This window comes from Seriola dumerili, unplaced genomic scaffold, assembly GCF_002260705.1.
Source record: "Seriola dumerili isolate Sdu_G_001 unplaced genomic scaffold, Sdu_1.0 BDQW01000291.1, whole genome shotgun sequence".
NCBI classification, from domain to species: domain Eukaryota; kingdom Metazoa; phylum Chordata; class Actinopteri; order Carangiformes; family Carangidae; genus Seriola; species Seriola dumerili.
The window spans coordinates 3,115,947-3,129,655 of NW_019174546.1; the positions used below are offsets into that span (position 1 = coordinate 3,115,947).

The following is a 13,709-nucleotide window of genomic DNA, read 5'->3' on the forward strand; positions in this document are numbered from 1 at the left end:
CAGCCAGGGGCTTATTTAAAGCAGTTATGATCAATATTTTCATGTAACAATAGATCAAATGGCTACTTGTTTGTGAAAGACATCACTTGTAGTTATGATTCTTCAGAGACATATCACCAGACTCTGCAGTTCCCCTTAGAGGTTGCAGAGGTTTTTAGCATCTTTCAGCTCATTGTGCTTCTATGGCATCTCCAAGGTCTAACTTGTGACACTAACACACATTATTATCGTGCAGACACATTGTCTTGAACAGTTTCTTAATTGGTGTTTATTTCCCCTTTGTTCAACAGACTTAACTGCACTCCCTGTGCAGGGCTCTGTCCTAAGGTGTGCATGGGTCTGAAGACTGTGGACTCTGTCACCGCTGCCCAGGCTTTGCGAGGCTGCACTGTTCTCAATGGTAGCCTGGTCATCAACCTGCGGGGAGGAAGTGAGTATCTGCGATTTGTTTGGTAACAGATAACAGCAAAGAGAGCTGCACGTTACACACACTCAAGCAAGTCAGTCGACCAAAGAACAACGTAAAAATAAAGGCCACAACTGTGAAACCTACCAGAAAACAAGACAGTAATTCCCAAGAGGGGTATTGTGGCGTATGTAAGAAATTTTGAACTATTTGAACAACAAAAAATCCATGTAGATAAAACGCAGACAATGCTAATACAGTACATTGAACTTGAACCTTAGCAATTAGACACAGAAGTTCCCATAACCAAAGTAAATAAATATCAGTGCATCATTTCACAACTTTTATGCTTCTGGTATTTGAAATTGGAAAAAACAATTAACCCAAATTTGAGAGCACAGACAGTAGAGGACAGTTTGTTGCCAATGAAAAACTGTCTGAGAGCTTTTGTACCAAGTATGCTGCTGAAATCACTTTAAAGGCGTGTGTCTTTTGGTTTTCTGTAGACAACATAGCAGCTGAACTGGAGGCCAGCCTGGGCCAGCTGGAGGAGATCACTGGCTACCTGACAGTGCGACGTTCCTACGCCCTCGTGTCCCTCTCGTTTTTCCGCAAACTCCGTGTTATTCGTGGAGAGGAACAGGAAATCGGGTGAGACTCTGTCCTCTGAGCCCATCTCATCCTCGCCATTTCAGAGCCTCCTCCTGTAATTATGAGTTAAAAGCGGAAGGACTGACCTTTTCAAAATGTCTTGCTGTGGTAGCAGTTTTTGGTTAGACTTTCCCAAATCATATATGAGGCTACATTCAGACGAGGTGGGAGACAGTTGTAGCACAATGGGCTACACTTACAGTAGAAATGGCAAAGGATCAACATATGATGCAAATTGTAGAGGAGGCATTCTGAAATACTTTTCTACTCATGTTTCTTGAGACGCCTTTTCAAGCCAAGTGTTATATGCATCATGAAAAGTATGTTCATGTAATCCTATGTGTTCATTTCTAGAAATTACTCGTTTTATGCCCTGGACAACCAGAACCTGCGGCAGCTCTGGGATTGGTCCAAACATAAGCTCACCATCCTGCAGGGGCGCATGTTTTTCCACTACAACTCCAAACTCTGCATGTCTGAGATCCGCAAGATGGAGGAGGTCACGGGAACCAAAGAGCGGCATATTAAGAACGACATTGCCTCCAAGACCAACGGAGACCAGGCCTCATGTAAGAGCCTCCACTCCAGAGACATGTTCATTGTTGCAGGAGTTACTATGGCAACAGGAAACACAGAGTCGTCCCTGATACAGATGCAAACATAGACATAGTTATTGTCATTTCCTGTCCTTGTGTGTTTGCAGATGTCTCCCCACTGACCTTTTACTGACATAGTTTAGTAGAAACAACCAACAGAGCAAAGCTCTCACAACGGTTAAACATGGTGATATGGTGATATAGGATTCCTGCTATTTTTGTAAGAGGTGCACCGATATGTAATTTCAGGGCCTGTAACTATCATCTCTTCAGTACCTGTTTGTTATGGCCGATACGGATATGATAACCGATTATTATTAATCTTACAAGGGCAAGACATTTAGTTTTCTAATACAACATCAACATTTAGAGCCTTCATCATCCCTAGAATAAAGAATACAATTCATTCAATTCTTCTTCAGAGACAAAGACATGGGCATAATCTCGCTTTTATATGTTTCGGATGTTTCCTTTATTAAATTGACATAAGAGAGAGGGTCAGGAAAGAAAAGTTCAGCATCCGGGAACTGAGTCTGGTTGGGTCCAACTATTCAGTCTAATTAGGTAGAGTTATTAGGTAGGGTCCTCTCTTTTTGCCACAGATCTTGGGTCTGTGTGTGAATATGTCTCACACCCAAGTGGATCAGAGTGGAGTCTTTATAAGTTCTGATTTTGTGGTGCGTCATAATCATCACAAGAGAAAAGTGTGTTTTTTTTAAGGCAAAGGGGAGCGTGCGAATAGAGAAGTTCAGGGAAAATGACATAAGAATCGACTCTTTTCCAACTACAGCCGCTCATAATTGATTGCATGTCTTACTGCTTCCCTTTTCATTTGGTTAGACCACATTTTGGATTAGTTCAGATTATTCTCAGGTGAATTTTAGACTGGTTCTGACTGTCCATAGGTGCTTTGTAGATCAGTTGCACATTAGGTTTGGATAGGTGTTCCACTGGTCTGTTTTGAATCATAAAGATTGTACAGACCTCTGTCTAATACAAAGGTCTGTGTCTGATTAAACTGAGCCACTGACATGCACAAAGCCAGGCTAATATTTTTTTTATCAAGGGGCTTCTTATTGCTGCATGCTTGGTCTAGTTTTCAATAAGTACCTTAACAAATATGATGAACTTGCTTCACATTTGCTTTGTTGTGTCAACCCTCAGCAAACTCGTGTGTGATCCTTCTTATCCATTCATCACATTTTTTGTGGCATTCACCCTGTGCACAGTGTCAAATGTCCAGGACACATACAGAAAGTTTTGAGCCTGGAAATTCATTCTTGACCTCGGGGAAAGCACATGTGGCACACTTAACTTGACTCAAAGGTCCACTTACTAGCTTTTTCTGAGCTCTTAACTGCATCTCACAGTCTGCATGAATGATTGGAACTGGCTCATTTGTCATCACATGGCCAAGGTGTGAATTGTCAGTACCAGGTGGTCATGTATAGGGCCCCTATCTGTATTCAGAAATAGTCTCTGGCGTTGGATCACTGATTGCTTTCCAGTCTCAGTACAAGAGGAAGAATTTTACCCTAAATGCTCTTGCACTATTGAATTCTGAACTCCACTCAGCTCCAACGCTTGAATTTTTATTTTGCACTACAGTTATGTAATTCTGTCCAACCACACTGAAGGCAAAGACAGATGTTCACGTGTGCACATAAAGTAAATATAGCTTTGCTTGTCTGCTGAAGCCCATTTTATTTAGAAAGGTGGTTAACAGTCTCTTATCTAAACCTAATCTATTAAAATTGATTGAGTAGGTGAAGGTAGGCGGCGGCTGCTCCAGGACATTGGGTTGTTAAATCAATGAAAGCAGATGTTTCTTCACTAATGTCTCCCAATAACAGCAGTTTAAAAACATCAATGATAACCTGCTTTACTTGGAACTTTTTCAGCTGTTTATTGCTTTTAATTGATAAATGTCTCTTCTCAGGCGAGAACCATGTGTTGAGGTTTACCCAGATCCGAACCATGAGCGATAAAATAATGGTCAAGTGGGAACCCTTCTGGCCTCCAGACTTCAGAGATCTGCTGGGATTCATGGTGCTTTACAAAGAAGCGTAAGTTAATTTTCAGTCATCAGTCACCCACAGTCACAGTCAGACTTGGATCTCTGCCAGACAAATATTGTTTTCAGCTGCTTGAGCACTTTGTAGATAAGAAAAGTAGAAACATGCTGATCATTTAGATCTGGTGGATAGTGATAACGTCAATTCCTGCTTCACTGACTCATTAAAAACACTTGCAGAGAAATCGTGACAACACATTAACAATCTGAAAACAATCTGTCTTATTGATAAGATAAATTTATAGCAAACATCAAATTTGTTGTTTGTGTTGATTCATCAGTCGATACAACCTTTAGCGGTGTTGCTGTTCACGCAGAGGTTTCATTGAACCTCACACACTAACACTCTCATGATGAACAGATTCAATGTGGCAGTCCCTAAAATATCGTCCTTTTTATTCCACACATTTTCTTAATTTTGAAAACCCGGCGCTTGCAATACCCACAGTGCACTGACAGTTTGGTCAGAGACACTTTTCTAACTCCACACATGCAGATTTTTTTTGCCTTCAGCTCCAACCGGCTCCCTCTGGAGCCACAAAAGGCTTCATACAACTTTTTTTTTCCACATGCACAGTAGTACTTCCTAAGACCAGTAAACAGTCTTTAATGTGTAAAAGGATTCCTCCTTTACGCTACAACTTTGTAGGTGTAAAGTACAGAATGGCGTGTGAATTCCTTGTATAAGTGGGTGTTTTACATTTAGCATGACCAACATAAGTCAGTCTTTCAGCTTTTGTAATGACTTGACATCTAAAAACATTAAGGCTGTCACCTTCTTAACAAAATTCAAACTATTGTTTGACTGTGGGCAGAAAACAACTTTGAATCTGTAATGGTCTGAGCAAATTCAAAAATCAGTGTATATTCACAACAGGCCGTGCCGTTTCATCGAGCATGGGGGTGCTCTTAAAACACACTGTCACTCTGATATATTGCACGTCCACAGTGAACAAGGCGATCATTCTCTGTTTTTTGCTGGTTGGATATGGATTGCACTGAATTAATTTCAACAAATAAGTAGTTAGTTCTCATTTGTTCAAATCTGACTTTTCTGAGTGACACCCCCCACACGATAATAAAGTCATCAGAAAGTGTTTTTGAATATCCTCCCTATGAACCAGCTGCATCTTGAGGGACTCTCTGGCCTTAGTGATGTTTACACAGCTCTTTTCCTCTTCTGACTGGTCCAGTAAATACAATGATAAATTGCTTGAAAGCATCAAACTGAAACTCAATAGCCTTTCTCAAGTGAAATACAATTTAGGCCTACACATAACACACTTTTCATTTGGATACTCTTATTGTTTTTCCCAACACAGACCTTTTCAGAACGTAACTGAGTTTGATGGGCAGGACGCCTGCGGCTCCAACAGCTGGGTGATCGCTGACGTGGACCCTCCACGTCGAGCCTCAGAGGGGGACAAAGAGCAGTTTGAACCAGGTCATCTCATCCTGCCGCTGAAGCCGTGGACACAGTACGCCATAATGGTGAAAACCCAGCTCTCAGCCTCTGACGAGCACCAGATCCACGGAGCCAAGAGCGAGATCATCTATGTTCGCACCAATGCCACCAGTAAGACTGATTCAGATTTGTGTTGTTCAATGGTTCTTCAGTGAAATAAATGCAACCTTGTTGTAGTTCAAATCTCTGGACACCCCCCCCCCACCCCTCACCTCGTCAAACAGATATTGTGTTATGTGTGGCATTAACTCGCTCTTAAAGATCTTCAGTGTAACTTGGTGAACCCTGCAGAAACCTTGTAAAAGCACAGGTTGTGATTATGATAAGTTCTCGTTATGCAAAAGGCCTGTATGAGCATACGGAGTCACTCCTATAATGAATTCTCCTCAGATTGTACAAGACTTCATTCACTTATTTTTAGGCTAATCTTGAATCCACATTTCCTGCGGTGTTACTATCATTGACTGGCGGAGTCGGTGTTGGTGTGTGTCAGTCTGACTGCTGCCAAAATGTCCTTGGCACAAGAACAGGGAAGAGGAAGACAGATGGCACGATTCGCCTGGGGTGCCACTGACCTACAGGGCGCTACCTCGTGCAAGGTGTCTGCATCAGTTGGTCACGCAGCGATCATAAATCTCTTCCCCAGAAACTAATTGTACTCTGCCACCCACAGAGTGTGTCGTGTGCAGTTTGGGTTTGTCGTAGTCATGATGGCCCGTCTAAGTGGCTTCCTTTTACTCAATGTGCATTTCCTTCCTGATAAACAACATCAAACATGACAACCCTCACTCACGTGAAACAGGCTTCCAGCAGTCAGCCAAGGGAGGGTTGTTGTCTACCCAGCTCCGGATCCCGGACTGTGTCACTTTTAACCAGCAAACCTCGTCAGAAGGGCAAAGCTGTCATTACAGATAAGCTGTTGCTGGTGAAACCTAGTCTGACAATGCGGTCGGACCAGTGTGTTGCACTGTCATGAAACGGGAACGACATAATCACACTGTGACAACGAAGCTCAGGTCTCTGTGTCTCCTTAGGGTTCAATCTGACATCCCCACGCACCGCTCCTTGCTCACATCCGTTCTCCCGCTCACACACACTTTCTATAATGTACAATGTCAACATTTAAACTTATGTTCAGTCTTCTCAGAAATATTTTTTTTTTTACTTCAGGCGAGGACATTTTCAAGATGTTTCTTTGCCTCCCACTCAAAAATCTGATTCATATGTCAACTCAAAAGATTCCTCATCAACAGTAGGATATAAGGTGATGCCAGTCAGTGTTCAAGCCACATGTAGCAAGCAACCTTTTTTTTCTACTTTTTTATCAGCTGGCCACAGTTGATGCAAAATCAAAGATCAAAAAACACATTTAGATGTAGATTATAAACAATAAGTGGCTGGTACCAGACGCCATCCTGTTTTTGCAAATCATACACTGACTAATGTTTGTTGTGCCTTTTGTGTTAGTGCTGTTAATCTGTGTTCACTAAGTAGAACCCAGTTAAGAACAGAAGAATATACATCACATCCTACTTTGTTTTGCAACTTGAAAATACCAGTGATCCTTCAGTCATATTGATTCTTAAAATGATGTGATAGTGAAATTTTGCTCATTAAGAAAATTAACATAGATAATTTGAATTTTGTGTTTTCACAGCAAAGTTTGGAAATATACAAAATACCACAGCTGCTAAAACTACTGAAAACAAGAACTGAAACAAAAAATCTAAACCACAGTTAAACACACAAAAAAGAACTGAACTAAAACTACCAAAGCCACACTGAGAACTACGAATAAACTAAAACTGAAATACAATTATACACCAGAAGTACCTGCAGTTTCTGAAAGTACCTTCTAGAAATGTGCAAATCACAACCTCTATAGCATTATACCTCTATACCTCTCTTTCTTGTGATGCCCATAGTGTAGGAAATACTACCAAAAATGAATATTTTGTTCATTTGCCCTTCACTAACTATAGACTGGATGGAAATTGGTCAAACTGACAGTGTTCATATTATCAATTGATCTATTATGAGGGAATACAAACATTGAGTAATGTAATTACCAAACAGAAAAACAGGGGGAATACCCAGAGCAGACAGCTGCTGGTCAAAGGGCAACACCCTGCCAGTAAGTGTGATATGAAATGCAAATGAGATTGAAACAGCATTTCTTCTTTGCTGTGTTTGATAAATCCCAGTGAGTCATTTGTAGACATTTGCTAATTGGGACGTCAGTATACCAGAATTTCTGCATTGAAAAGATATTTCATTAGATCTTGTCTCAAAGTCACTTTCATAACCTGCTTTTAAATAAGATTTGATCTTTTTGACATTTACTCAATTTTTACAGGATGTTTTTAACAGTAATGGTTGTTTTTTTTGGTAAAATCATGACGATTTCAATATGAGAAATTACATTTAAAGAAAAACAGATTCATTCATTAACCTTATCATTTTTTGAACTGCTTTGCTGCACAATCAGCTCATGGTTCTATATACTGGCAGTATTTAAAAAAAAAAAAAAAAGACCTTTGCTTACAGAAAATCAGCTTTTCAGGCAACAGGCCTGACAGTTCTGGCATTGAAAGTCACTTAAGTGCCTCCTCATGTACATCTAGATCCTGGATGGGTTTACATGACAGGAGCACATGTACCCATTAAAGACCTGAATTCTGAATATTTATATTTTTATTCATAATTTAACTTACTTTTAAATAGTTTTAATGCTTGTACCCTGTGTCTCACTCATTTCTACTTTGTTAGCTTGGTGTTTTTGTTTCACTGCTGCACAACCAGTGTTTTGGGACATACTGTATGCTTTCGGAAGTTTAATTTGCTTCCATTCATTTTTCAGGTCCATGATTCATATTGTACCATGTTATATATATTGTTTCACCCCCGTCTACAGCCCGAGTAGTAAAAGTTCCTCCTTACTGAACAACTTCCTCTGTATTTCTGTGATGTGTCCCCAGAACCCTCGGTCCCGCTGGACCCCATTTCCTCGTCCAACTCTTCCTCCCAGATCATCCTCAAGTGGAAACCTCCCAATGACCCCAACGGCAACATCACTCACTACTTGGTCTTCTGCCAGCGCCAGCCTGAAGCCAGCGAGCTCTACAAGTTTGACTACTGTCAGAAGGGTGAGTCTCGTTGTTTGCGGTTGTCCTGTTATTGTGTCTGCTGCATTTTTAGTGGTTTTGTGTGTCTGACTGTGTCTGAGAGCGAGAGGAAAAAAAAGAAGCAACTTTTGCCAGCTTTCCATTAGTTGAAGAGCTGTTCTCACTCGAAAGCTATTGATGACCTGAAGTTGCTCCAGTCTCCTCACAGGACGCTCCGTAATGACTTTGTGATCTCATTCACCTTGACGGGTAATTCATAGGTAGAAGATTTTATTTAGATTTTCCAAATAAATATCGACCCACATTATATATAAATCAACACAACAAAAATCCTACAATCTTAACAACATGCATCACAACAAGCTTTTCCAGAACCAGCTAAAGACGCCTTGCTGTTGTTTTTTACATTGTCAAGAAAGGTTTCATTAGCTGTAGGAGCCCTGGCAGGAAATTAAATGAAACATTACCACGTGATGGCAGCAAAATGTCTAAGGCACGGTGTTAATGGTGCCTCTGCAGGATGAAATATGTGCAACAGAAAAACATGACACGATTTGTGGAGCGGTTTTTTATCTTTGAGTGCATTTTAATCAGAGTGATCTTCATGTAAATTGAACCATTGTTCCTAACAGAGATAGCGCTATTCTGTTCCGTCTAAGCAGGAGAATCAGATGGAGGTAAGGTACAGGAATCTTTTTCTTTGGGTGATGTTATGTAGCTTAAAATGCACAAAACGTTGTACGAAGACAATCAGGATCTTCCCCTCACTCTGGCTCGGGTTCAGGCAACGTTCAGACATTTATCTTAGTAGAGTTATTCCTGTCACAACCTGACCTGCGTCTATGCCCTGCCATCACTGCCCTTCCATATTAGCACACAACCGAGCCCAAGCTTTCCTCTTTTGAACTCCCATAACTCCCACACACCCAGAGAAATGGGAGTCTGCGGGGAGGTCATGTCACTAGTAATTTATCTCCACTACAGAGGGTGAAGACCTGGGGATGACAATGACAGACCTGCCCCTCAGGCGTGTGTGTGGATATTTGTGCATCAGACTGTGTTATGTGTCTGTCTTAATCTCAGCTGTCATCCCATTCTCTCTGATTGATTGTTTTTTTTTCCACTCTGGTTGCCATGTCTGCCTCCTTTTCACCAGGGATGAAGTTGCCATCACGGGTGCCCACTCAGGTGGACAGTGACGAGGAGCAGAAGTGGAACCAGACAGAGGAGCAGGGCCAGGGGACACGATGCTGCGCCTGCCCCAAAACCGACAAAGAGCTCAAGAAGGAGAAAGAAGACTCGGAGTACCGCAAAACCTTTGAGAATTACCTGCACAATGAAGTCTTTGAGATCAAGTAAGACAATTGACAACAGAATTGTCTTTTTAAGAATTTAACGTTAAGAAAACTGTAGTATTTGTGTTTTTTCATTCATGAACGTTGTCCTCTAGAGGACTGTTTTTGTTGGTAAAGGCTTTTAGATTTTCTTTTTTTTATTTGTCTTCATATTGTCAAACTCAATCCAGTTCAACTTTCTTCCCACACAACAAATTAAAGCTGCATCATCTTGTGTTTGGTACTAATTTGAATATTGTACCTTAATTTTGCCAATATTATGCTTATTTAAGATGTTCTGTCAGGTGCATGGACCGACAGAAAAACACAAAAATAATGTTTGTAAATGCATCCAAGCACAGTCCTCAAGCAGTCTATACAACATGTTCTCCAAGCACATCGGGAAAACAAACCTGTTTAAAGTTGATCCAAACAACCACAGTGGAAGACAGAGTGAAAAGCTGGCCTGTCGTTGTGAGAGACGAGATGTGATATTGTTTAAAAACGTAATAACGGCGCACACTTTCAGGCAGTCTCTCCTTGAAGAGATTCATGGTGTTGCACTCAGTTGCTCACACTAAAAGTGAAAAATAGTTGAGCAACATAAAAAAGAGCCAGAAAGAGAATTTTAAACTCTGGCTCCTTGCTCAGTGCTACACAGCTGGTCAGTCAGCCGTGTGAAGCGAGTATGAATGTCAGATTGTCGGTTTTCCCTGTTGTTTAATTCTACGTTTTCATCCTTTTAATTTTTTAGATTTTCTTCCTCCCTCTAAATGTCTTATGCTGTTTTTCAAACTTTGATGTCTGTTATACTTTAATGTAAAAGCACTTTTAACATGTCTTGCCTTGTCTAGACGCTCGAGACAGCGACGCTCTGTGATGGGCATCGCCAACCGAACGCACCCCTTCCACACCACCGCCCCCAGCCCGCCCGAGGGCACACACATCCCCAATGACGAGGAAACCTTCGAAAGCACCAAGTCTGTGGTCACGGTCCACGCCAAAGAGTCCACTGTCATCTCCAACCTGCGGCACTTCACCAGCTACCAGATTGAGATCCATGCATGCAACCACCCGACCGACCCGGCCCGCTGCAGCATGGCAGCGTATGTCAGCGCCCGCACGATGCCTGAAGGTAAAGAGACAGTGAGAGTTTGAATCCTCTGTTGCCGTTACTAAGGAGATGGATAATATAGCTTTATGTAATAAACCCTGTCATTAAGAGGGTCCTGCCTACTTCAGCTTTTGACTGTCTGATCATTATTTATTTATCTAGTTACTTTTATTGATAGTATCGTCACAGATCTTTCCCTCTCTTGTGGAAGTGATAATCTTCAGGATTCTTATTTGTTTATTTTAGCAACATCTTTGGTTCCGAAATGTTCATTACTGAGAAACGTGTGAGTGAGAAACCCACCTCAGATAATTATTACTTGACTGCTCCCTGACTTGCAGTTTCCCCTCAGCTCTACAGAGCATTTTCATTTCTTTCAGCTCATTGTTTTGGTTTTACAGCTCACGACTTTAACGTTCTGGTTGAATTCTCAGCTGCTCCCAGTTTATCAGCTAAAAACCAGACCAGATTTTTCTCAGAGGTTGAGACAGAGCTGAGAGAAGAGTGAATGTTGGTCTTAACATTCACCAAGGGGCCAGAAGTCGCTGGTTTCTGTCCATCCTATCAAAGCAAACCTGTCTGTCTTGGCACAAGTGATCCACTGGTTTACACTAATAATTGTTTAAACTTTTCTCAGGGTTTAATCGTGAAATTGACGTCTCACTTTCATCCTAAGTGTCGATGTCTTCAAGTTCCAAATCAGCATCCCGTTTCAACCAGAATTATGTATGATTATGTAAGACATAGCGTCATAGCTATTTGGCCGGCTGGACCCCCCTTCAGCTCATCTTCTATTTATTCCAAACACACCTGAGTTTTAGAAGCAACATGATTCATGAAACCATGTGACTTTGTTCTCCGCAGACAAAGCGGATGACATCGTTGGTCCCATCAGTTACGATGTGGCAGAAAACACTGTGCACATCACATGGCTGGAACCTGTGGCCCCTAATGGTATGATCATCCTGTACGAAGTCAACTACAAGAGACTGGGAGACTCTGAGGTGAAGGAACACACATCTGCACACACATCTGTCATGCCTTTATTGTTTTAGTGTATGTAGCGTCATGTGTCGCTGGGTCACAGAGTACATGGGTTCATTTTAACTAACCGCTACACATAAACTCATTCTTACTCAGAAAGCACTTTTCATATTTCCCTTCCTCATTAAACACAATAGCTCGGAGCAGTAATGAAAGACAATCAAATCAAATTAAATGTATCCATCTTAAAGCTCGCCATGCAGCACAAATAAGAGAGGCAATGCTTATTACTTGACTTGTATTTAGAAGTTTGGCCTTGTGGTCTCAGTAATGTCATTTGTTTGATTACTTAAATGGAGAAGTCATTTTGTCGTTGCACCATGTTTTAGTTGCTATGGAGACTGATCTACAAAATATTTGTCTGATGCTGCAGACTGTCATTTGCTGTGGAAAACAATAATAAAAAAAAAACAACTCAGATGTTTCCACAGTGGAAATATGGAAACATGAACAATTTGAAGTATTATAGTTTCCTCCAACATGAGTCAAAATGTTATTTTAAACACGATATTTAAAACTGGGAAATTATGAAGCAGCTGTTTGTCATGCGACATTGTATATTCTTTGTTGTCCCCTGCAGGAGCTGCACTACTGCGTGTCGAGGAACATGTACAAAGTGACCCGTGGCTGCAAGCTGAAAGTGATGCATCCTGGGAACTACACAGTGAGAATCCGGGCCACATCGCTGGCCGGGAACGGATCCTGGACCGAGCCCACGTACTTCTATGTCCAGGACGCAAGTAAGTTTCCGTCTGCCGTGAAGGCGAACCAAGCCAAGACTTGGTTTAGTAGGAAATTCCTTTGATCATTTTCATACTTAAAATGCTTGTGAATTAGGAAAAGTTCTTGAATGAATGAATAGTCTTATTTTTCTCTCTGGCCATTTACATGACCCATCTCTCATGGAATTAGTCACCGACACATTAATAAACAACAAATCAAACATTTTTCTATGGAAACCCACCAGCATCATACAGCAGAATATATTGAACTTGTACAAGAATGAATAGCCTACACATGAAGTTGCAGGACACATCCAACAATGGAAATTAAATGAATGTATACGCACAGCTTCACAAGTGTAAACATGATTTACAAATAGAAACAAACATAATTTATGTCAGTTAAAACATTATATGTCTGATTGAGATGGTCTGTAATCCATATAGATGAAAGTATAATGTTATCTATCATAAGTTGTTCTTCTGCTATTCCATGCTTTAGAAATATATTCAGAAAATGCTAAAAACATTAAGAAAAGGTATCAATTCTCCATCCTCAATTCTAATCAAATCTTATCATACTTAGTAAATTCAAGCTGTTTCTAGCTGCTATTCATTAACCTTACTATCTGACGCTTTCTTATCTACAAACTGATCAGCTGTTGACTTAGTCCTTTTAACCATTATCACACATGACGAAAAGCCTGCTACTAATTGTATTTGAAGCTCATTATGTTCACAGAGCAGCATATTGATTCTAGCAGTGGTTTAACGTGTGGGTTTCATAAGAGCTTGTTTTTGTTCTTCACCTGAAATGTGACTCATTGTCTGGGTGGTTGTGTTGAACAGGCGATCCTCTCTACGTTGTAAAGATCGTCATCGGGCCGGTCATCTGCTTTGTCCTGCTGCTGTTTGTGGCCGTGACAGGATTCGTCATGTTCAAGAAGAAGTATGCAATTATCCCATCCTGTTTAAAGGCCATTTTCTTATTATTTCATATCTCGTCAACATTTTATGAAATGCTTTTTTCTTTTTCCTTTTAGTCAAACTCAAGGGCCAAGTGGTCCCATCTACACTTCTTCAAACCCAGAGTATCTCAGCGCTAATGATGGTAAGCAAAGGTTTTAAGCATTTTGATCAATAATACAGACGCTGTGTTTTCTTTTTTAACCTGAAAG

At 40.9% G+C, this 13,709-nt stretch overlaps 1 protein-coding gene across 1 annotated transcript in view; it reads left to right on the forward strand.

Moving 5' to 3' along the window:
• LOC111231251 (insulin receptor-like) overlaps positions 1-13,709 on the forward strand; it is a 52,471-nt gene that overhangs the window by 33,404 nt on the left and 5,358 nt on the right. The window contains exons 4-15 of the mRNA XM_022758290.1: positions 291-430; positions 913-1,057; positions 1,412-1,626; positions 3,593-3,719; positions 5,050-5,303; positions 8,171-8,338; positions 9,474-9,672; positions 10,506-10,786; positions 11,630-11,769; positions 12,390-12,549; positions 13,381-13,480; positions 13,575-13,642. Of these exons, the coding sequence (XP_022614011.1) occupies positions 291-430; positions 913-1,057; positions 1,412-1,626; positions 3,593-3,719; positions 5,050-5,303; positions 8,171-8,338; positions 9,474-9,672; positions 10,506-10,786; positions 11,630-11,769; positions 12,390-12,549; positions 13,381-13,480; positions 13,575-13,642 (1,997 nt within the window). The remainder of the gene's footprint in view (positions 1-290; positions 431-912; positions 1,058-1,411; positions 1,627-3,592; positions 3,720-5,049; positions 5,304-8,170; positions 8,339-9,473; positions 9,673-10,505; positions 10,787-11,629; positions 11,770-12,389; positions 12,550-13,380; positions 13,481-13,574; positions 13,643-13,709) is intronic.